This window comes from Corvus hawaiiensis, chromosome 1, assembly GCF_020740725.1.
Source record: "Corvus hawaiiensis isolate bCorHaw1 chromosome 1, bCorHaw1.pri.cur, whole genome shotgun sequence".
Classification (NCBI taxonomy): domain Eukaryota; kingdom Metazoa; phylum Chordata; class Aves; order Passeriformes; family Corvidae; genus Corvus; species Corvus hawaiiensis.
The window spans coordinates 35,882,396-35,905,359 of record NC_063213.1 but is presented as its reverse complement, the minus strand read 5'-3'; the positions used below and the strand labels follow the sequence as shown (position 1 = coordinate 35,905,359).

General features: G+C 44.2%; 1 protein-coding gene across 8 annotated transcripts in view; it reads left to right on the top strand.

Annotated features, from left to right (window-relative positions):
• The window catches only part of TMEM108 (transmembrane protein 108), a 164,482-nt gene extending 142,777 nt beyond the window's left edge, over nt 1-21,705 (top strand). For 6 of the 8 annotated variants that reach the window (XM_048300416.1, XM_048300408.1, XM_048300425.1 and 3 more), the window contains 3 exons: nt 11,184-12,296; nt 19,820-19,974; nt 21,360-21,705. In XM_048300416.1, coding sequence (XP_048156373.1) covers nt 11,184-12,296; nt 19,820-19,974; nt 21,360-21,482 — 1,391 coding nt within the window. In that variant the 3' untranslated portion in view covers nt 21,483-21,705. Of the gene's footprint in view, nt 1-4,766; nt 5,225-10,950; nt 11,093-11,183; nt 12,297-19,819; nt 19,975-21,359 lie in introns of those variants that run through there. The other 2 variants (XM_048300394.1, XM_048300452.1) reach the window with 2 other exon arrangements.
• The last annotated feature ends 1,259 nt before the right edge of the window (nt 21,706-22,964 follow it).

The window sequence follows — 22,964 nt, the reverse complement described above, 5'->3', positions numbered from 1 at the left end:
GACTTTAGTCCACTATGAACACTTAAATCATTGAATGTAAATGATGCTTCAGACACACAATGTATTTCTGTGAAAAGACAAGACCAACACATGTTCAAAATTGCATTCCAAAGCAGCACACACATGTTGGTAGTGGATCTTTTATTTCTTTTTAATGCAAATGGACATGTACAAAGAGGCCATCCACAAAGGAAGGTGACACATTGAAACATTTTACTTTGTTGTGTAACTGCATTCATGCTGAATAATAAATAGAAATTGCAGAAGTGAAAGAACTGCAGAGTTGATAGAGCACATTTTTATAAAGTGAGATCCTCTTCCTAACTTCACGTGTATTTCCATTTAAATTACTGATCCCCTGACTAATCAAATATGCTGTGTCACCATGTCATCTCCCCCTGCTGTTCCTCGTGTATGTTATTGTATATCTCCACCTCTTGAATCGAATTCAGAAGCAATAACACTGAGTAAAATTCAAGCAGAGGAGTCCTGCTCTCATTAGCAGAAATTATATCCAGTGCCTGCTGTGACCTTACTTATAAGTACATATGATTTACTACACCAGCTTGAACCATCATTCCTTCCAGACCAAGACCCAGCTTCAAAGCACGGCAAAAAATCCATATCTCAATACCTGTGCAGTCTTGCAGTTCACCTAATGGAGCAAAAACCCCATTCTTCATCTCTGCAGCGAGCAGCTGATATTTTCAAGAAGGGAATTTGATCTTCCCATTTTATCTTTGTGTGTCCTAATGCAGCATGCACCTCTGACATTCTACAGTTCCAGGCATGCACTTCTGCTTTCTTGCTGTGCAGGGTCTTTGCTGACCCCCTCCGGCCACAAGCAGAGCTCCTTGGAGAGTAGCTCACAGAGTACCCTTGTGGCTCAGTGCAGATGGGCTGTGATGAACATCCAGGTTATTCTGAAATCAGCTTTAGCTGAAGCTGGGTTCAACTCATTCCTGCAAAGAGGCAGTACAGACTTTTGTCCCAGAAGTCAAAGGACAGCTGTCTCTCTTTGGTAGGAAGGATGAACAGAATTGAAAAGTAAAAGTTCACTTCTTTCCCTAGCAACCTTACATCCACTCCAGAGGCCTTGCTAGCCCTGTTTAATCCAGCATATAATAAAAGCAGCACATTACAGCCTTTCTGGCTGATTTATGTGCAACCTTACATCATTGTGCTGTTCTCACAGGAGAAAATAGGGACATGGAAACTTTCACTCCCGATTATATCCCAAGCCCACTTTGGGAATAATGCTCATTTACATCTGACCCTTTGTATCCCCAAACCAGACCCCAGTCCCCCACACAGGAAATGCTGACTCCCTTGATTGTGACCTGGTTTGGTTCTCATTTGGCCAGATGATATACTGGGACCATAAATAACTTGCACAATTCTCCCCTGCCTCACTCTGAGGCAGTGTCCCTTTTCCTTCAACTGGAAATGATCAAAAAATCAGAATAAAGCTTTCCTGCAGATAAATATAGTAATTACTCTCTAATTGTGTCTTACCTGCTCATATAACAAATCAGTACAAGCGCCTCATTACCAGCTCTTATTGGAGATCAAGCACAAGGATAACCAGGCACTTGGAAGTAATAATGTGTTTGAAAGGGGCATGTGTAATAAATCATCCAAATTACTTTCAGTGAACAGATGAAATGACAGAAATACCTTCAGGGTTTATAGGAGTCAGTCAGCCTGTGCATAACTACAGCATTCCTTCTGGCTGCAGTATCAGTGTTTCTGTACCTGCAGCTGGAGAATTTAAGCACAGCTTTTGCAAGTAGAGGAGAAGATGCTCTGCACTCTCGAAGCAGAGGGATCCACGAGTAGGGTGCTCTGCTCTGCCTCACCAGTTGTCATGCAGTGTGTTGCAATATTTGGAATCAGCCATGGATCAGGAGTTAGTGGGAAAGATAGACATAGAGTGGATAGAGGATGGATAGACAGGGTCTGTTCCTTTAAATGTTTCTTTGGAAAAGACAAGTTGAAATGACTGTGCTGTAATGAAAGAGTATCCTGAGTCTAGAATAAGCATCCTTGATTGATAAGTCAGTTTAAATTACTTAGGGCTGGAGGCTTAGTCCTGAAGAAATTAGGTTTGGAAAAGACATATCATCTGGTGCTGGAATCAAATGCCTTGGACTTGGTTGCCTCCAACAGCAAGTGGAAGGATTTTGAAAGGAGTGCAGCAGGCCCAAGAGCTGTGTGTTTTTGGAAAAAGGTTTATGCATGAAGAAGTGGCTCCTACTTCCTCATGCTACCCACCACTTTCCAGTTCAGCAGGCAGCAGACAACTTGCCTTGCAGGGGCCAGGAACAGCTGATCCATAGTGTGCTGTTTCTTTGAGAGGCAGCAGCTCCAGTTTCAGTTGAATTAGTGTTTGCCCACTTACCCTCTAATATGTGAAAGAAAAATGCTTCCTAATGCATCACCATGGAAAAGCTGTCAGGCCCTGTTCTAGTCTACTCTTTATGCCAGTGAAGTATTGCTCTATAAAGCTTGTTGTTCATTTGGTGTTCTGTAAAACCTGGTTCTGAATGTCCAAAGCAGTGGGATTTAATCTCCTGGAAAGTATCGCAATACAGAGACTGCATTTCACCTTTTCAAACATCACTTTTATTTATCCCTTTATGTTTACTTTATGATGATGCCATCTAAATAGCTAGAAGGATATGAGGTGGGATTCCTCTCACCTAATTTCCCTCACCTGAAGAATGAACATCAAGTTAAAACTCATCATCCTCAATGTGACCTCATTTGCTAATGGCAAGAGAGGTGCCTCTCTGAGGTACTGGTCAGCCTCTGGATGGAGTGAATTGCCTGCCAGAGCCACGGCTACCTTAGCCTAAGCACATAACTTTCATGTATGTGAAGTTACTCACTGTTTGGGGAGTTTTCAGGAATGTTTTTAAGATGGCTTTGAATCCTCCTTTCCCCTTTCTTATCAGTGCCTGGGAAATGGATACCCTGGCTTGAGTTAGCATCAGTGACACCAACTACATCCTCTCTTTGGCAAGGTCCTATTTTAAGCTTTTTGTCAGAGGCCACAGCTATTTGTGTCATTGTCAAAACTCTTCAAAAGGTCCAGTGACATTGATGGTAGGTCTCTCAGAAGCCAAAGGTTCTGCAGTAACATAAATAGGATCAGCAGCACTAAGTGCAGGTGAAAGAAAAGCCAGCTGCACATCCTTTCTGTCTCCCTTGGCAACAGCATCCTGCCAACAAAAACTGCTGCCAAGTCAGGGCTGGAAAGGAAGGGATGTGCATTTGCAAAGCTGGGGCTGGACAAGCTTTGTGTGAGGGGGGAGCTGTCAGACCAAGGAATGCTCATGTGCTTTTAAAATTATTTTTGGTTTGTTCCATGTGTTTTTGGACAAGGGAATGCACAGAGCCTCTGTCCTTATGAAGAGTTTTCATCTGAAATTCCAAGTGACAGTCTTTGCAGTTTTGGGCCATGTGTTTCCATCCATGACAGCACACAGGGAAGAAATCTGTGGTGAATTACTACTTACAGATGTGGCAAATCCCCCAGTAAAGGTTCAAATACGTGGCATGGTTCTCTTGTTACACCAGCTGCAGCTTCATGCTAAATCATTGTTTCAGCAGCAAGCTCTTAATCAGCCCTGAGTTCTAGAAACTGCTAAACAAGCTGATATTTTTAAGGACCAATTTTTTTTTTTATAATGCACTAAATATCTTTTTTTAGAAAAACCTTCAGACTGGGAACAGTAAGGGCAAAAAGTGAACTGCAAATGGACGGGAGAAAAGGAGCATTGTCACAAAAGCACAGAAATGCAAAGCAGATCTAAGATTATTATTTGTACTCTGTTTTTCTACAGCCTTCATGGAATTATCATGGTTGTGAAGACAGAGTTTGTGTAACTTGGGATAAAATATGCTTGTGATATATACACCTGTCTACTCTTCCTGATAGGGACTTCTATCCCCAAAAATCAGCATTGGGGTCACTGTCAGAGTCCCCATAGCTGCTAGTGCTGACAAGTCTCAAACTTATTGTCACAACATCATTTCTTACGGATTTGGCCACAGCGTCAACAAAGAAGTCTGGTGGCAACATGCTTACATCCAAAGTCTGAAAAAAATAGGATGTTCTCACCTGGTATAGTAAGAGAGAAGAAAGAACTGGCTTTTCTCTCTAGAAAAATATAAGGAATTAATTTTGTGAGGACCCCATGTAACAAACTGCTTGTGCTGTTGCAGCACCCTTGCATGCAACAGGAACTCTGAATCAAAAACTCTCAAGAAGCCCCCAACTTGTTGCTCCCTTAACATTTCCCTGTGCCTTTTGAAGGATTGGTATTTTGCTGCCCAGGGCACATTTTTGTGCCCTCCAGGCAGTGTGTTCTTCCAGACACCCAGCTGTGCCAAAGAGACAGAGAGAAACAGGAAAAAAAAGGAAAAAATGGAAGAAGGAAGGCAGGATTATGACTTCAGTAATCACAGGATCTGTGGACTTCTTTAAGGTTACAAGTTGAAATTGCCCATTCACCACTGAGGAGTGAAGAAATAAAATACAGAGTATGTATTTTGATGCCAGGGAAGGAGAAGGAGAGAGGATGATCACTATTTCATTCCCTGTATTTCCCTCTGACAGGAATATTAATATCACTAGAGATAACTGAATAAATGCGAAGTCTGGTGGAGGTGCAGAAGCAGGAGATAGATCTGTAAAATCTATCCACACACAAAAAGCTAAGCACTGCTCTGGAGGGAGGGCACTCTGCCTTGAAACAGGGACTGAACAGCCTCACAAGGGCATGCAGCTGGGGTGCTTGTTGCTGTTTTGTTCCCGGAAAACGAGAACTGCCAGCAATCCTCTGGCATCTGAATAGACTCGTGTCAGACAAACTGTATCTGGACTTGATGGGAAACCAAGCTGGAATACCAAGCAGCCCTTCGATCTGCTGGCAGAGAGGGGGACTGGCTCAGTAAGTAATCTTGCCTTGCAGTTGCAAAGGTACTCCATAAAGGAGTGAGCCCTCTCGCTGCACAGCTCTGCAAGACACGCCTGCCTGGGCTGGCTCTGTCCTCATTCCTTCAAACCAGTTCCAACAATAACAGCAACTCCTGCATGCAACTGCCTCATTAGAGAGAAGATGTATTTTTCCTTTTTCTACTGAGGGATGAAGGTTCCAAATCCTTGTGATGTGAGCAGGTGAGAATGTCTGCTGACAAGTCCAAATGATATTTTCAGGTAAGTGCTTACCTTGAACGAACAGCTAGAGTCAGGCTTTTTCTTTTTATTACCCTCCTCTCAGTAATTACTGTTGCCCTGATTGTCAGTAAGCCTTTTCACAAGCTTGAATAGCTCCGATATCCGTATACATTTAGCTGAGTAGGGGATCTAAATAATTTCTAAAGCACCTATTCCTACAATATCTGTGAGTGTATCTCTAGTGCAGTGTGAGAATGAATTGGGAACTGCTTGCTCTGTGACTGCATGACACTGTTCTTTTTGTATCACCCATTGTTTAACTCTCTGGAGGGCCAGAAATTAATTTTGATTCTCAGGCTCACGCTCTCAAAGTCTGTGGTGTAAGTGCATTTTAAGGCTGTAACAGTGGTCTGCAATGTTTATGTATCTTTAAAGGACTGGGGCTTCTTTCCAGATGAAAACCATAACTGCTCTTACTGTTGTTGCACAGGGAGTGTCAGCAAGTGCTGCTTAATTTGTTTTTGTACATGTGATTTCCAGAGCTTCTGCTGATGCTGTTTAGCATTACTGCAAATAGAGCTGTTACTCTGTGTGTCTCATTCTCTGCACTTTACCAAATGCTTGTGTGCTGAAGTTCGGGGTGATCACTCTGTCTAATACTTATCAGAGAAAAAAGACAATAACTTGTAAGTTAATATCTGGGACTTCTGGAATGACAGACAGACTGTCAGGGAAGAGAAATTTTCTGTGCAGAGTAACCTACTTTTTCTTCCCTCAGTTCTGCCACCAATCATGGAGATTAAATTTGCTTAACTCTTTGTTTGTACAAAGGCTGCTTTATTGTGAGTGAAAATCGTATTGCTTAGACAGACTACAAAGAAATGACCATAACGGAAGTAATAATACACACTTTGTGCACAGTTTCCACATATTAAAGATTCATTTTGCTCCCTGTAACATTTTAGGTTTGTTGAGAGACACATGAGAAGTTATTAGTGTTGAGAAGAAAGCTTTTTTTTACAACAATAACATCATTGTTGCTTTGAAGAGGTTTTGCAGAATCTTCTCTCACTATTAGTAAGTGAAGACAGGAGCACGGAGAGGCTTCAGCATCCCATACTGTGGCCATGTGCACCTAAGCCCTGGGTCTGTAGATAATGGGTCCTTTGTAGGACAGCTCCCGTTGCTTTCCTTGCCCACGGCAGTCTGAAATAATGAGTCCAGCAGTAGGTCTCTGCACAAAAAGCTCTTCCTGACTTCCTAGAGCAAAAATGTTTGCCAAGTACTGCTCAGGCTGACTCTGTTTGTCTTGCTGTAAGGTCTGAGGTAGCAGAGGCCAGAAGGGGTCAAACACCAGACTGAGCTTGTTGTGCGTGTTCATTTGCTGTAGAAAATGTAAATGTGCAGCTCAAAAGTTTCCACTGTATCTCTGGCAATTAGGACTTGATCCAAAGCTCGCTGAAGCCATTGGGAACCTTTCCACAGGCTTTAGAACAGGAGTTACATAAGTTTGTGTTGTTTAAAGGGGGTGCCCCAGGGAGGCTGAACACATGAGCTGACTCGACAGCCACATGGCTGCTCTGCCATGTCATGCAAAAAGGCTGTTCTCGAAGTGCCCATGAAGTGTCCCGTGCAGCACCAGGCAGTGTTAACTCCTGAGTGAAAGCTTTTAGTGCTGTCCTGTGCCGGGACACCGGCTCCTAGTGGAGCCTCCCGAGGTCCTGAGACAAAACAGAGAGCATAAGCTGCTGAGGCCTGAATTGCTTATGTTTTCTGTTAAGGAGGGACACAGTTCTGCCACTTGTGTGCAAAGAAAAGGGTCACAAGGAAGTTTCCAAGTAGTAGAACCCTGAGGATTTCATAGTCTAGGAAAGTGAAGTATTCCTAATCTCAGACTTTTCTGAGACTTCTTGCAGACATAAATCACAGTCTTTTAAAACATTGGCGTAAAGGAACTGCTTAATTTCCTTCACATACACAACTGTACACACCATTTCTGGGCTCCTCATGTGAGTGTACAGTGGGAAGAAGCACTGCAGGGAGATCCCGTTGAGATTTGAACCATTGTACAATGTTGTCAGGAAGGAGTTTTTATGGCTAAATGCACATCAGCATCCTCTGTGTACATTCTGCTGTCACTCTGCTGTGTTTCATCCTTGAGTTAATTCATTTTGTACTTAATATGCCCTTCCTGGTGCACTGTGCACTATGCAAGACCACAGTTCACACCACAGGGATGTCAGGTCAATCAGCCTCCTTATTAGGGTTGAATGGTTTTAATGTAGCCATAAAATTAGGTTCCAAAAGCGTGAATTTGGCACACAGCATTTAAAAGACAAATCAGTTTGACCTGTTCTGACCCTGAGCTCCTGCACCTTAGAAACAGCCCCTTATGAAAAAATTTAATGGTGTGAGCTGACCTTTGAAAGTATTATTATTTGCTATAATGTGCTTGCATCAGTCTGTATTACTATTATGCCAGCAGATCATAAGGACTGCCGGTCCTTACTCCAAAGGTCTCATCCTCTAAGTAAAATCAGCTCTAAGAGTCTTAGGCAGCCAAAAATGAAGGATTTTGGCAAAGGCTGCAGTTCTGCACTTCGAACTAAACAAGAGCATTTGCTATCTCACCTGGGATACCAAAATTTGGCCAGGAGAACTTGATAGCAACCAGAAGGCTCCCTTTCAGTGGAAGTGGGATTGAAGGTGAGCTGAGGCACCAGAGGACAATTGGCCTACCGTGGGCAGCTGCATTTGTGAAGCACAGACAGAGGGAAGAGAAGGGAAGAACTTCAGAGGTGCTTGATAAGTGCATTTCTGTGGCAAATGCTTCCTGTGCCTTAGTAGGGAAATTCAGAATATCATTTTCCTAGACTTAAGCCAAAGTTGCCAGTAAGGGCAGTCCAGTATCAGGGACTTCAGTAAGAGCCCCACTTTGTAAGACTTTGCATATCCTCAATGATAGAAAAGTAAGTGGGAGTTCCAGGCAATCAAGTCACTGCAAATCCAGACAGAGCTTGCTTGGGTGATGATGCAGAGCATCTAAAAATACCAAATCCAGCTTTACTTTTGCTTTCCAGCAAATTAATTCTACTTAAAAGAGCCAACAAAACTCACTGTGAAGTCCTTATCATCAGCTGTTTCTCTCTAAATATACAGCACTGGCTGTTTTTACAATGATCTGCAAAGCTGAGTATTTTTTCAGTACTTAGGGGCACAGATTAGCTCTAGTGGTTACTGAAGGAATTACTGTGGTCCATCCAACCAGCAGAAAAAAAATCCTAAGAAGCTGTAGGTTATAGGACCACAGTGGCTCTGCAGAGGCTGTTAGAGCAAATGTGGCAGATGAGGAAAACCTGACTGCCACAACCTGAGATGGCCAAATGTCATGGGAGTTACTGTTTATTGTCAGATAAATTACTTCTGATGTAGTATTTCCTTTAAATATTTATTCATACTTTACAAGCCACCTAAAGGTACGAGCTAAATGCATCTGGTTTCCCATGCCTGATGTGTGGTGACCTGCTACCACAGCAGATTGCCTCAGAAAGACTATAAATCTTTATAGCAGCAAGCCTCAGATTTACCAGCATTTCAGGAAGCGGAGATGGATATTAGGTAGGTTTTCAGCAGAAGATCAGGGTTTCTAACCCCAGGGCACAATATGCAGAAAAGCTGACAACTTCTTTATTCCTTCAGGAATATCCTGGAGAAGAACATTAATCCAATAGTGATGGTTTTTTGTGTGTGAGGTGTGAGAGAAAGTAGTTACACAAAGAACATAAAAAAATTCTAGCAGGTATTACAATCATTATAATCTAGTATCTCATAATATCTGCCAACACACTTTATCTTGTGTGCTCAGAACAGCAGGCCCAAAGTTTCCTGGAACATTATCTCCACACACCAAATCCAAAATAAATCGTCATCCTTTCCTCTTCGAATTTGTTCTGTGGCAGCAACTTGTCTTGGCATGAAATATTAGCCATATGGACACTAGAATATCTGCTTTGACCTTGACCTCAGAGTAAGAGCTGCCAAAAAAATGAAGATAACTCCCGCCTTTCGTTTCCAAGAGTGATGCTCCATGGGTACAGCCCAATCTGCTCTCCTGGTTGCATCTCAGTGTACAGAATCCGTGGGTTTTAATTTGAATAGGTGTTCTGCTAAGAGCATATTGTCTGTGGCTGGCTAGGAAGTGGGAAGCAGTATCCCAGACGATGGTTTATTTGGCAGAGATACTTATTCCAGAAATTTTAAAAAAAGGGATCTAATTTTAGCATCAGGCAGTGGAAAGTGCATTACTTGTAATTGGCTCTCACCATGTTATTTACTCAGTGTTTTCATCTTCTGGATGCTCTTCCAAGTAACAGGAGGCTGCTGGGGGCAAGATGAGCTGAATTTTGTTGGTTGCAGAGCTCTGCACTGCTCTGGTTCAGAAACGATGGTTAGTGATCAAAGTAGAACATTTAGGTGGGTAAGAGGAACAGACACTGCTCCTTTGGTGAGTTTTTGCTACGTGTATTGCAGTGATCATGAATGAGTGTGAACGATGCTCAAGATTCAGAATAAACGCATTTCATCACATTTGCATTTGCCCAACATGGAACAGAATCAGGGCCAGAAGACACCTAATCAGAGATCTTTAATTTTCCCAAGTCCCTGTCTTCCTTTGGCCCATAACAGACATTCCCAAATAGTGTAGAACTAAATGGTGTAACAACACTCATGGGGAAAGCTGGCCAGATAGGAAGGGTAGAGGAGGGGGCAGGAAGGCACTCACAGTCCTGGCTGGAAGGTGATCATCACCCAGTTTGGAGTCCTGTAGTTTTGATGAACTCATCTCCCTGATTTGTTGAGACTGTGGCATTTTTCACCTCGACGCTTCTGGTTGAAATTCACACTAGCACAGTGCTAATGGTGCCATCTGATGATGCTCAGTGGACTGTGCAAAATAGATTTATTCCATGTGCTTCCTAATGGGCAGAGATCCACATTACACTCGACAGCTTCAACATATGGAAATGGTGACATGTGATTGATGTGGTCCCTGCAGGTCACGCTAACTCACGGCGTATTAGCCCTGCATCCCGGGGAGGCTTATGCTACTGCAGCTGCCCACCTCCATTATCTGAACTAGGAATAAATGAAAGAATTGATGTTCCCAGCGGTGTGAATCTGGCACCTCCTGAAATGATGTGCAGCACTGAGGGAGGTGGGATGCAAATTTCACACCATCCAACCCCACAGCACATGTGAGCACAGAACAGGTTACAACCAAACTTCAGTTATGGGTGCGAAGGGCTGTCATGTTAGATGACAATAATCACAATGTTTTTTGAAATGACTGGGATAGCTGTGTTTACTTGTAAATTTCTGACATTTGGAGTGACTAGATTTTCCAAAGTCACTAAGTAAAGCACAGCATGTATAACCCAGGTAGCCCTCTCACCAGCCATCCCTTCTTGACCTAATTTTCAGCAAGGCCTAAGCAGCTGCTCTTTCAAAAAACAGATTGCTTAATGGCAGCCAAGACTGGAGGCAGTCAAATTTAGGGTTTTGCAGCCAAAGGAGTGAGCAGGCTAAGGTTTCCCATAATGATATGGACATTCATCTGGACACCTCCTGGCCACAATGAAAATGAGGACGTCTGTTGTTTCTGCCCCTGATATGTAGGATGCTTTTTACCTTCTCCAGGGAAATCACCTGCTTATGGCTTTTTCACATGAGTCAATACTGCAAGCTCCTCTCTCTCTTTGCCACAGAAATTCCCTGTAATCTTGCTCATCGCTCTCATGGCCATGGGGTCACCACAGCTCCTGCAGATTTGTCTTTCTCTTCCTACTTTCACAGAGAAGCCAACAAAGTTGGATGCCGACTCTTCTGCCCTTCTGCAGAACATGGAAGGTATTCCTTCCTGCCAGACACACAAGCCATGCCATTCCCATCCACTGGTCCCTCCCTAGTATCTCACCCTCCTTTTGTGTTTTTTCCTCAGGTGTTCTACTGATCTTGGCACTGACAGAAGAGCTGGTGTTTTCTGTTCAGGTTCTGTCTCCCACTGTCTCCTCCTCTCAGGGCTTCCCGATGAACACTACAACTATCACAGCCATGGGAACAACACCTCACCACAAAGACCACCACACGGCAGATCCCCTTCCCACGTCTGCTCAAGCCATGTCCCACCCCATCAGCCTGGTGGAGAAAGCCCCTTCCACCGTGCAAGAGCAAGAGAGTGGCCCTCGCATCGGCGAGAGGGAAACTTATCATTTATACAACCAGAGTGCTTTGTACTCAGGACAGTCTCGCCCCAAGGGGAAAATATTCCAGGTTTTCAAAGGCAACTTCTCAGAGTCGTCAGAGCCTTACCTAAAGACAACCCTGCACTCTCCCTTCCCTACCCTGAGGAGCCCTTTCACAGACCACCCATTTCAGTCCCAGACCACAGCATCCAGTGATCCAAATGGAACGGGGCTGGAAAGAACTACACACTCAGACCCTTCTCCCCACCGCAGCACCTCGGGAAGCCTTAGGGAAGCAGAGCGAGGGGATGGGACCGAGGTAGTAGTGCAGGAGGCAGATTTTGCCACCACAACTGCTGGACCATCAACTGATCCTGAAGCAGTGTCGGTGCCTTTTAAACCCACCCGCTATGGCGTGTGGGATATGCTGAGCAAAAACAACTCTTGGGTAACCTTGAATCTCAGTACAAATGTCCCTCTGTTTGCTGGCTCTGGATCTGCAACAGCAGCAGCTGGTCACTCAGTTCAGACCAGTTTTGATGTCAGCATCTCATCCCCATCAGCAGGAGGCCCCGAAGGACTCACTCCAACACAGCACGGCGTGGTGACCAATGCCACATCGCCGGGCAGTGCTCTCTCCTCAGCGCCTGCCACGAGGTTGTCCAGCTCCACTTCCACAGCGGGCTCCACCGCCACCGGGAACTTCCTGAACAGACTGGTTCCTGCCGGGACCTGGAAACCAGGGGTGCAAGGAAACATCTCTCATGTCACCGAGGGGGACAAACCCCAGCACAGAGCAACCATCTGTCTCAGCAAGATGGACATTGCCTGGATCATCCTGGCTATCAGCGTACCTATATCCTCATGTTGTAAGTTAATTGCCACTTTATTTTGCTTTCTCTTTAAGATTCAGATTTCAGCCCACGATTCAAGGACTAGCTGGAGACCTAATGGAGGCAGGTCAGCTTTGAATGGATAAGATGCACAAGGATCACGTTCACTGACCAAAGTGCTTAACTTCAAAATGCAGTGCTAAAATGTTACACTCAATGCATACTTGCTCTATTGCTATTAAAAATCTTACTGGGTCACTCTCCATTTGAGGGTATAACACAAGGCTGAACAACTCTAGAATGTGAAGCAGCTTTACTTCAAGATGTTTAAGATGGTGACCAAAAACTGTACAATTCTTTAATTGAGGAACTAGTATTTGCTGCCCTGAAATTGGATTTTAAAAGCCCACTGCTAACCCAAATTATTAATAACATCTGTAATGACTAATAATTTAGGCAGCACCAGTTTTCCAGTGCAATAAAATATTTCATTGTAGGCAGTTCATGAACTATCAGATTTAGAAATCTGAAAACCAAAGTGCTGGTTTCTTCCATTTTAATTCCAACTTTACAGTTGCCAAGGGAAGAGAAAGAGTTGGAAAGCCTGGCCTTCAGACACCTGGAGTCAGCCACCTGCAGGACCGGGGCAGGTTTGGCTTTCCAGAGCTGGCTCAGGGTCTTGTTGTTTGACTCAAAACACACAAGAAATTATGAGCAAGATTGTGAGTGCTTGCCAGGATGTCCCGTGACTAGCTGGGTTGTATCAGCTTGGTGGGACAACATAGTCTCTGGGGTCTCAGTGTAATGGGATGTGATTATTCTGTTTTCTGGAGTGAAAGAAAACCAAACATTTCCCAGCCTTTGCTGCCTGAGGAAACATAAAAGGGTAGCAGCCAACAATACTGAGTATTAATTCTGTTATTTACAGCTAAGAGATGTACTGAGGACAAGGCTAAATGAGCTGCCTGAGCCAGTCTCACACATAGCTTACTCCAGCCAAAAAAGACAGTGCTGCTCTCTCCTGCTTTCTCCTAGGTGCAGGCACCTGATCCTGCCCCTCTCCTTCTGCCTGGGCCTGATTTGTCGCCTCCCTGAGACACTTTCAGATTGTTAAAGTGGCCAAAAAATACTCACTTTACTCTTTGGTACTTTCTGTCCACCCAGTGAGCTGAATCAGCGCCCCACAGAGTCAGATGAGCATGAGACCTGGAAAGGATGAGGCTGCAGGAATGTAAACCTGGAGAGGGGACCATACTAATCTTTTCAGCAGCTGCAAGTTATTGGATTGGGTCAGCATATTTTTTAGATTCACACCTCTGGGACCATCAGTTCTGCTATTGCCAACGTGGTTAAAACCACGAGTGAGAACAAAGCTTAAGGCTAAAAGATGAGCAATCAAAGAGAAATCAAAGCAGAATGTGCATATACATTTCTGTGTAAGATGGAGAGGAGGAACTGGGACATAGCAAGCACGTGGTCAGAAGCAGCAATATTTGACGATTTGATGAACTATGCTTTGTCTATCCATCAATAGAACTAGAGGATCAAATAAATTCTTCCAAGAATTATGTTTTAGGCCAATATCCAGAAAGAAAGATGAGCAGGATAGAAAGCATCCAAACAGAAAATAAGAAGTGTAAAACCATACAGCACAAGCATGGGAAGCATAGCCACTGGGTAAACTGGTCTGTGTGTGCCATATATGAGGTAAATAATAACAGTAACAATAATAATAATAATAGTAATGGTAATGGTAATAATAATAATAATGGTAATAATAATGTGAGAAGTCTGATAGCAGGACTTCTAATCTACTATTCATTAAATAGTGATGTTAATACTTTTTTCTTTTCATATGTGCCATAACGGTATGTGTTCATGTGACTCTGCCTATTCTGGTTCTTGTATTCATAAGCTGCATTTTTTAAAAACGTCAAATGCTATTTTGAAAGTTATCTGTATCAGTTCTAATACAGCTGAGTGTTTAAATGATTCGAGTATTTAAGTCCTGCTTTCAAGACCAGATTCCTGAGGCTGGCCTTCTTTGGGACTCTCCTTTTAAAATCTGGAGATCCTCGGATGTATTTGCAAGTTGAAATGAATGGGATTTTTTGGGGGTGATCTGGCTTTAGTGCCTAGGAAATTGCTTTCATCCCGACTGTTCAAACCGTGCTGCACAGCGGAGGGACACTTTATTACAGTGTGTGTGTGTGCGGTGCGCGGTGAGAGGCGCACGGGCTGCGGGCTGTCCGAAGGGGACTGTCGCCACCTCCCGGGCACAAGCGCTGCAGCGGGACAGGACAGGCCCGCGCTGGCATATGCTCCTCTCTTCTCGGAGCCTTCCACGGGAGCCTGCCGCCGAGAGAAGGATGAAGAGCACAGATACCTAGGTTTCATTTCATCTTCAAAGGGGAAAGAAGTTTTCCGGGAGAGGCGTTCACAGCTGTTGCGAGCACGAATTGAGAAAAAACATTGTCGGGCTCCTGCCTTGGGATGCTGAAAGGCTATACTCAGTCCCATGCTGTAGCACGAGCCTGAAGAGCCGTGCCTCAGGAGCTCTCCTGCTTAAATAAGAGCTGGGGTTTAGCCTCCCACCCTTACAGTACATACTTCTTTGCAGATGCATAGATTTCTTGAGTCCCACTGAAATCCCAGAAACTGCTAGCCAGAAGAGTAATGCTTTGAGTAGGAATGCACAAGCCACGTCTGCTGCATGAACCTGGGGAAATCATTTTACCTTTTGGCAGCTCAGTTTCATGGTATAAATAATGAGGGTAATGTTGCTAATGCCATGGGAAGGCTGAAAAAATGAAGGGTTCTGTATCATTCCCTTCCCAGAATAGCAAAATCATATATAACAGTGATGTCATTATTTTCTGCATGTCACAGTTTGAGTTGGTTTTGCAGTGTCCTTCAGGCAGCCTTGAACACTTTTGTGCACGTGCTGTTGTCCATGCATAGATGCCTCTCTCTGCAATGCAGAACAAGACACAACATGAGCTCATTTTAAAACCCACTGTTCCAGTCCTTGGGCTCCTGGTCCTTACATCACTGTAATTACAGAATGACACAATAAAACGTGGAAGAACAGGAACTTGCAAATCAGATGCACAGAAGTCAATTCATCCAGTCAGTTCTGCTGACACTTGAGAACACAAGAGGAAGGCTGAGCCTCTGAACACAGGCATCAGCAGAACTCAAAGAATATGTGAAGAATTGCCTTGGACCTAACCTCACTTAGCTCACATTGCATGCACTGGAATGATTTCCAAAATTACCTCGCTCACTTTCTCCATCACAAAACCTATGTTTGCTTCCCGGTCTGAAGCGAGAGTCATCCCAAGCCCTGAGTCCAATCCCCAGGTGTGAACTCAGGCTGAGCTGGAGATAGCCTCCTGTCTCCAGATGTAAGCAGTTGTAGTCAGTAACCAAACTCATCCTGATACCTGTATCACAGCTAAGTATTTGCTGCTACATATAGGAAACCAGGGAAATTGAAAGAAATATGGAAAAAGCACTATTTTGGTCATTGAGGGAGGGGTTCTGTAGAAACTTACTTTGTGTTGTGGTCTGCAGGCATAGGGAGAAGTAAATGAAGATCCTTCACCCTGAATATTGCGTGACTTTTAAGTGCTTACAATTTCAGGTCTGTTAGCACCGTGTTTCCCTGTTTTGCGTGGGAGCTGGAAAGTGGGGGAAGGGAATATGCGGCATGTAAGATTGGTAAAATATTTTAGTGAGTTGAAGGGAAAGACTGTCAGAAAACTGTAGGAAATTGTAATGATCTTATTACACTGCATTAATGAAGCTGGTATTGAATGTGGTGTATAATCCTAATGGGTTTTGTTTAAAAAAAAACCCCAAAAGATTAGAAAAGAGCCATGGAACAATTCAGGAGTGGAGAAATGCAACATAATTCCACTTGTGCCATGATGCAGCACAAAAAGAGGCTGAAGCCTACATACATAGGGGACATTTCTGACAGCATAGTGGAAATTTCTAATAAAAAAGGCAAAAGAACATGGAGGAAGTGACAGTTGAAGGTGAAGGTATTTACACAAGGGGAATGTAAACGTGTTCCCACAATGGAAATTAAACATTGAAACAAACTTTGTGGGAATGGGGTGGATATCCAGTCACTCTGTATCCTTAAATAAAGCTGAGTATTTTCATATGAGATGTGCTGTACCTTAAATACAGATTATGCTAAAGGTAACAGGTGAAAGTCTCCTGGTGTGCAGGTGCTGTGTGGGTGACAGTAGGTGTTGGACATGTTCCCACCAGCCTAGAAACCTGTAAGCCTGTGATAATCTTGTTTCCCCCATTTGTGGGGTGTATTATGTCCTGTTTCATGGGTGGGGGGGTAGATAATGAAGATGTAACTTGCCTTATGGCCAAAGAATGTCCAGAGTCAGCTGGAGCTCATCATCAGCTCAGCCACTGAACACGTGAAAGGATATGGGTTAGAATTCTTCCAAAATCTCTGAACCTCCAGAGACTGCTCATACTTCCTAACTTGTGTCACAGTCTCTGTACAAGAGACTTCAGGCTGACACAGGGACAACATTGACATGTCCTTCTCATGGCACTGGCTATTGGCTTGAACATGGAGCAGGCAAAGGGAAGTTAGTTGAGCTTTTCTGACTCCCAGAAAGCAAGCAGAGGATGGCTTGAAAACCAGGGTAGAGTAAACCACATAATATACCAGGAAAGATAAGCAGGGTGTTGCAGCTACTATTTCTCTCTCTTCAGCTCTGTTGTTGTCATTACTGACATTTGTGTCTTCCAAACCATCTCTGCCCTCTGTGTATTTCATCCACTTAATATGTCCTCCCGGGACATCACGGTTGTCTGTCTCGGAGAGTTTTTCTGTAACACATGTAATTCTTAATATGGGAACAAAAGGATATCTAGGAATATTGGTAAAGCTGTACCCTGGTCCTAGTGTTGTTCTGGAAGTGAGAGGTCCTATGTTGGCTGAATTAATTTCACTAAAATATGCCCCAAATGTGGCATGTTTTTAGGTTATGTGGCACTTAATGCCATAGCTTAATGGTGGATCTGGCACTGTTATGTTAATGGTTGGACTCAATATTCTTAAAGGTCTTTTCCAACCTAAATGCTTCTATGATTTCTGGGAAAAGGGCTGCTAATAGAAGATGAAGAGGGAATAGCCCCATTCCAACTCTGCTGTCTTCACTCACCCTCTTAAATGAGGTCTCTTCTGCTTTGAATTGGGGCAACTTAGGTAGACATTCTTCTGCTAAAATACATATTTGAGGAAGCTCAAGAACCCATTTTCCATGCTCTTCTATCCATTTTCTTGTGTGTGCACCACAGTTGGAGGCCAAGAGTGTAATTAAGGGAGGGAGTATTACTGCTGTATATATCTGTACATGGCAAGGCCATTTCCTGCTGGAAGAAGCTAAGATCTCTCTCAGCTCAGTGTAACTGGTTTTCCAGCCCCTAAACCCCAAATCTGATACTTCTATGTCAGCAGCCACAATATTTTATAAGCTGTAAAACCTCAGGCTTTCAAAAAATTATTTGCAGAAAGTTGACTTTGCTGGGGCTCTCGTGTCCTCAGGCACCTTCAGAATTGCTCTGTGCCTTAGGGATGGATCACTTGTTGCTGGAGTACTGAGAAGCTCCAAGGGCTGTTGACTCTCACCAGCAGTGGTGAGGACTAAGTGCAAGTCCTGCATCACTTTCTAATCTTCCCAAGCCTGCAGGCTGGCCTGGGAAGGACACAGAGAGGGCAGCAGCCATAGTAGGGATAAAAGGAACCCTTCAGGAGGACAATCATTTCCCCAGGCAGGGAGAGCAGTTCTGGTGGCCCACAGGGTGCAGTAGCAGGACTCAGGCTGTCAGGCAGCAGATGAAGTTGTTAGTGACAGAGCTGCCTGAACTCAAACACATTATTTTTTTTTCTTAGTAGATTATTCTCTTTTTTTAAATAGAGGTCTAGCCTTGCACTTTTGTGTTGCTATTTTGTGTGGCAGATGGGATAAGAAGTTAGACCCATGGCACATAGGTAACTGCAATATTTGTCAAAACATGCACAGCAGCCATGACCTCTCTGCAGTTTTTCCTTTCCTCTGAGTTCTAATACATAATTTTACCTGTAGCTGAGGAAATAATATATTTTTCTGCTTCATGAATAATTTCTCTCCTCTCTTCTACATGAGGGATTCAGAAATGATAGAGGGAATTTACAGCAGGGCATTCCCTATTTCACAGGTACAAATCAAAGCAAGTTCATGTGCAGCTACCTGTCTGTATAAATCAGGCAGATTACAAACACAACTGGTCAATTAATTCCACGGGTGTAAGAGAAACAGACACAGCTTACACATTACAGCCCTGAGCAAACCCTTGCACATGCCCCAGCTTCTGCCTGAGCGAGGGCCATTGGGAGAAGTAAGTCTGTTGCTGTGGGTTTGCCTGTCTCTCATAAAGTTGCCAAGATTACCCATCTGAATTGCAACAGAGGTGAATAAACTGAAAGCAATTCCAGAAAATAACACTCAGCCAGCTTTGTCTTGGGCTGCCTGCTGGGAGAGAATTGCCTTGGCATTTCTGGGGCCCGGGGGTGCCTGTGGCCCTGAGACCAGACACACAGTTACATCAGGAGTTTCACTTGCTGGTTGCTTCATCTTGCCTAACTGCTCTACTTTAAGTTCAAATATTTCAGATTGTGAAAGCTTCAATGTGCTCCCCAGGTGAGAAAAAAAGCCATGTTCAGACATTACCCAACGCCCAGGCAAGTGAGGGGAACAGGTTACCCTTATCAGTAGATCCCACATCCTGATGGAGCTGATGGAGACAGGCAGGAGAGCCCCAACTCTGGGGTTAACACTATCCTGGAAGACAGGTGCAGCAGGGGATCTCCACGCCACCTTACCCCTGTCTCATCCTACTCAGGAACCCATCTGTTCCTCTGGCTGGTTGCTGATGTGTTGGAACATGGTCACAAACCGAAATCCAAGTTACAAATGGCGGGCAACAGAGGCAGGGTCAGTGGCACTTCAGGACAGAAGCTTTTGGTATTGAAGGCGTGCAACTGCAGGCATTTATGAATTTGCTGTTTGAGCTAGGACAGGTATCTCTCACTGCCCACTTGCTGATGTGCTCATCACTGCAGCCTCTAAACACACCAGATACAGAAAAGATCCCCACAGAAGCATCTTTCTCAGTCTCTGAGGAATGCCCTGTCTCCTAGAGGGTCTATAAATCCCTGCTTAGGTATTAAAACACCATCAGTTACAACAACAAAGCTTTTTATTAATCAGGCAGCCACATCTTCAAGATTATGCACTCACATCAAAAAGAAAGTAAAAGCTGCATCTTCTGCCAAGCCCAAAGCTTCGTCTGCGTAGCCCAGATTCTGACATAATTCTGTAGGGTTTGTTAGCAGAGAGCGAGGACTGACTGAGATTGAAGCGTATGAACACAGGTCACCAGCCCTCTCCTTAAGTAACATAAAGTACAAATCCATTGTACTGATGAGTCCTTATTGAAAGGAAATAACCAAATTTTTGACATGTTTCTATTGACAGCAGTTCTGCTGACAGTCTGCTGCATGAGAAGGAAGAAGAAGACATCTAACCCAGAGAACAACCTGAGCTATTGGAATAATGCTATTACCATGGACTACTTCAACAGGCATGCTGTAGAGTTACCAAGAGAGATCCAGTCACTGGAAACTTCAGAGGTACCTTGCTTGCAGAACTGGTGTCTGAAAACTGTAACTGAAGCCATGCTGGGAGGAGGGGAGGGGAAGTCCTATTAATAAAGCCTTGAAATCCCTACACATGTTCAGGGAAACAGCTTTTTGAGAAGGACTGACTCCTACACATATATTAGATGGGATAAATATGTCAGCAAAACTGGATTGCCATCTTATTCCCAGCCACTGCAGATCTGATCCGTACTGCTGCGTGGTGACGGAGGTTAACCACCTCTAGGTGAATTTGTCCCTGGGTTTCTCTTCCTTGTTAGCGTTCAGCCAATGTCAAGCCATGCCATGGTGGCTTAAGGAGAGCCCTTTGGGCTGGCTCATTGCTGACAGTCAGTTTACTGTGCGTGTGCCACACAGCATCAGAGAAGGAGGATGGTGGGAGTTAATAATGCAAAGAAATTTTGTGCATTTATGTCTCAGGAGCTGCCTGTAACTTCTCAAATACCAGTTCAGGGAGTGAGTGTTCCCAGTACAAAAGTAATCAGAACATCAATATGTGGGGGTGTGTGGTGGTGGTGGTGTACACTCATCAGCCCCTTCCTAAGAGATCTGACTGGTTCAGTGGGATTATTCACACATGGGCAGGTGATCCTACTGATAGAAATGTATTCCCTGGCCTCAGAGACAGAGAATAATTCAGCTTAGTTCAAAAGTATTTAAAACCTAGAAACAGTGGAGAGTTTGAGTTTATGCTGAAGTGATTTTCAGATCAGCTAGCTGACTAGCTCATGTGATTAAAAAAAAAAAAGAGGGTTAGAAAGGAACCTCTGAGATGTGATTAGACAAACAGTCACAGTTACTTCATTAACCCCACTTCGCTGGCAATCACATTGCTCCATCTAAGGCAGGACCTGGTCTAGCTTGCCCAGAATCAAATGTCAGGCCTAGTCACATACAGGATGGTCTTCCAAAGGTGGGTCATTTAAACCTGATCAGAATATGACTGAACTGGGGCATACTCAGGTGGCTTGGACCCATATATGTGGCTTTCTGACCTGAAAAAGAAGCTGAAAATGCATCTTTGAGGAGTCAAGCACAGCTGAGAGACAGGAAACACTTGCAATGAGTCAATAAAGTGAAAAAACCCCAAGAAATGTGGAAGCTCCAAGTCTGCAAAGGGACTTGGTGCATCTGACTTGTGGGTCGCCAGGCTGAGAAAGAATCAGCCAACCCTCAGAGGAACTCTTCACTCACAGCTCCTGCCTGACAAAGGGCAAAACCACCTCACCAAACCTGGCTCTCCAGAGTCACAGCCCACAACATTCAGGCACCTTTGGGGGATTGAGAGGAGTGCCCTGTGTGCTTGTGGAGGGTGAAGGGTGTGAAGTGCTCAATCTGCTGCTCTGTTTTTCCCCTAGGACCACCTGTCCGAGCCGCGCTCCCCGGCCAACGGCGACTACCGCGACAGCGGGATGGTCCTGGTGAACCCCTTCTGTCAGGAAACGCTCTTTGTGGGACACGAGCAAGTCTCCGAAATATGACCCCGCAGCTGCCCCTGTACTGCAGTTTCATCTCTACTGTCTCCAAATTATAAATAAATATATATATATTATAAATATAACCTTTGTGTAACCCTGAATTACAAGAAATGTTTTCAGCTTTTCTTTTGTCCCTCAGAATTGTCAGCCCCTTTTTTATAAGTGTGGTAAAACTTTACAGAACAAACTGTGGCTTTATAAAATAAAGGTATTTCTAAGCAAAACACCTGTCAGGTGGACTGTTTGCTTCACTCTCATTTACAAACTGCTGCTAAACATACGTGGTCTGGAAAAATACTGAGTAAGGCTGCTTTTGGTGCAGGCAGCATGTGGTGGGTACAGCATCCTGCATCCTACATGCTATCACTCAGCTGAGCATAAGCATTCCTGCTCAGTGACTGTTCCTTCTCCTACTTCAGCATGACTTCAGTCGCTCCTTTCCTTTAGGCTGCCAAGCTGGAGTGCAAACCAGACAGGGCCAGCTCAGTTGCCAGAAGCAGTCTGTACAGCCCCTGTGCCAGCCTTGTATCCTTTGTGTGAGTCCAGTGCTGCCTGAGCACTGACTGGGATGAGCCCTTTACTGTCCCCCTTCCAGTCTGAGCTCCAAAACTCGTTTATACAAGCAAGAACAAGAATGGACCTTTTTTCCTGCGTAAGTGTTTTAACCACACTACACACTGGACTCAGAGTTGCTACACCTCAGTCCAATAAGCCTAGAATTATTTCCTGAAGATCACGGAGCCTCAAAGGAAGCATATAGAGTGCTCTTTTCAAAGGAAGAGAAAATTCCTTTGAATTTATCAGAAATTTTGAGATCTGGTGACTAGGGACTGCCACCAATTGAATGCTGTGGCTTTGACCACATTTCCACTTCCCCACTGTTTTATTTATCTTATGTGCTTAGACTGCTGGTGTCACTGAATCAAGTTTCCTCATACCCTCTTCTTCTCTCTGAGACTTTCCTTTCCCCCTTAGGAAGGAAAACACAGTGTTTCAGAGCAAAATGGCAATTCTGTCCTACCTTGTTAAGTACTAGGTTGCAGACTCTAATAGTGTTAAGGGAATAGTAAGGGTGCACGAAGCTTAAAGGATGGATTAAAAATAGGTTGCTACAAGACGAGACTAGTATGGAACATGGAATGGCCTTGCCCAAATCGATGGTCTCTCTTTGAGTAACTCAGAACTGTTACTGTGGGACCAATTTTCAGTTTTGCTTCTCAAATAGCTTTCTGATATCATTCAGCAAGTGAAATGGCCTCTGTCATTTGAAGTCTCACCCTCCTTCTCCCCACCTCTGGCCACCAGTTCTGCTAGACTATTTTCTGCTTTCACTGCTCACTTCATCAGGAGCAGGCTGTGAGGGGCAGTTTACCCCCTGCTCCAGCTGGCTGCTCCCTGCCACTGGCTGTTCAGGTTTAATGCTTGCTCGGATGACAGGGAAGTTTGAGCAGGACAGGGTTAGTGTAGCATCATTAACCATATGCC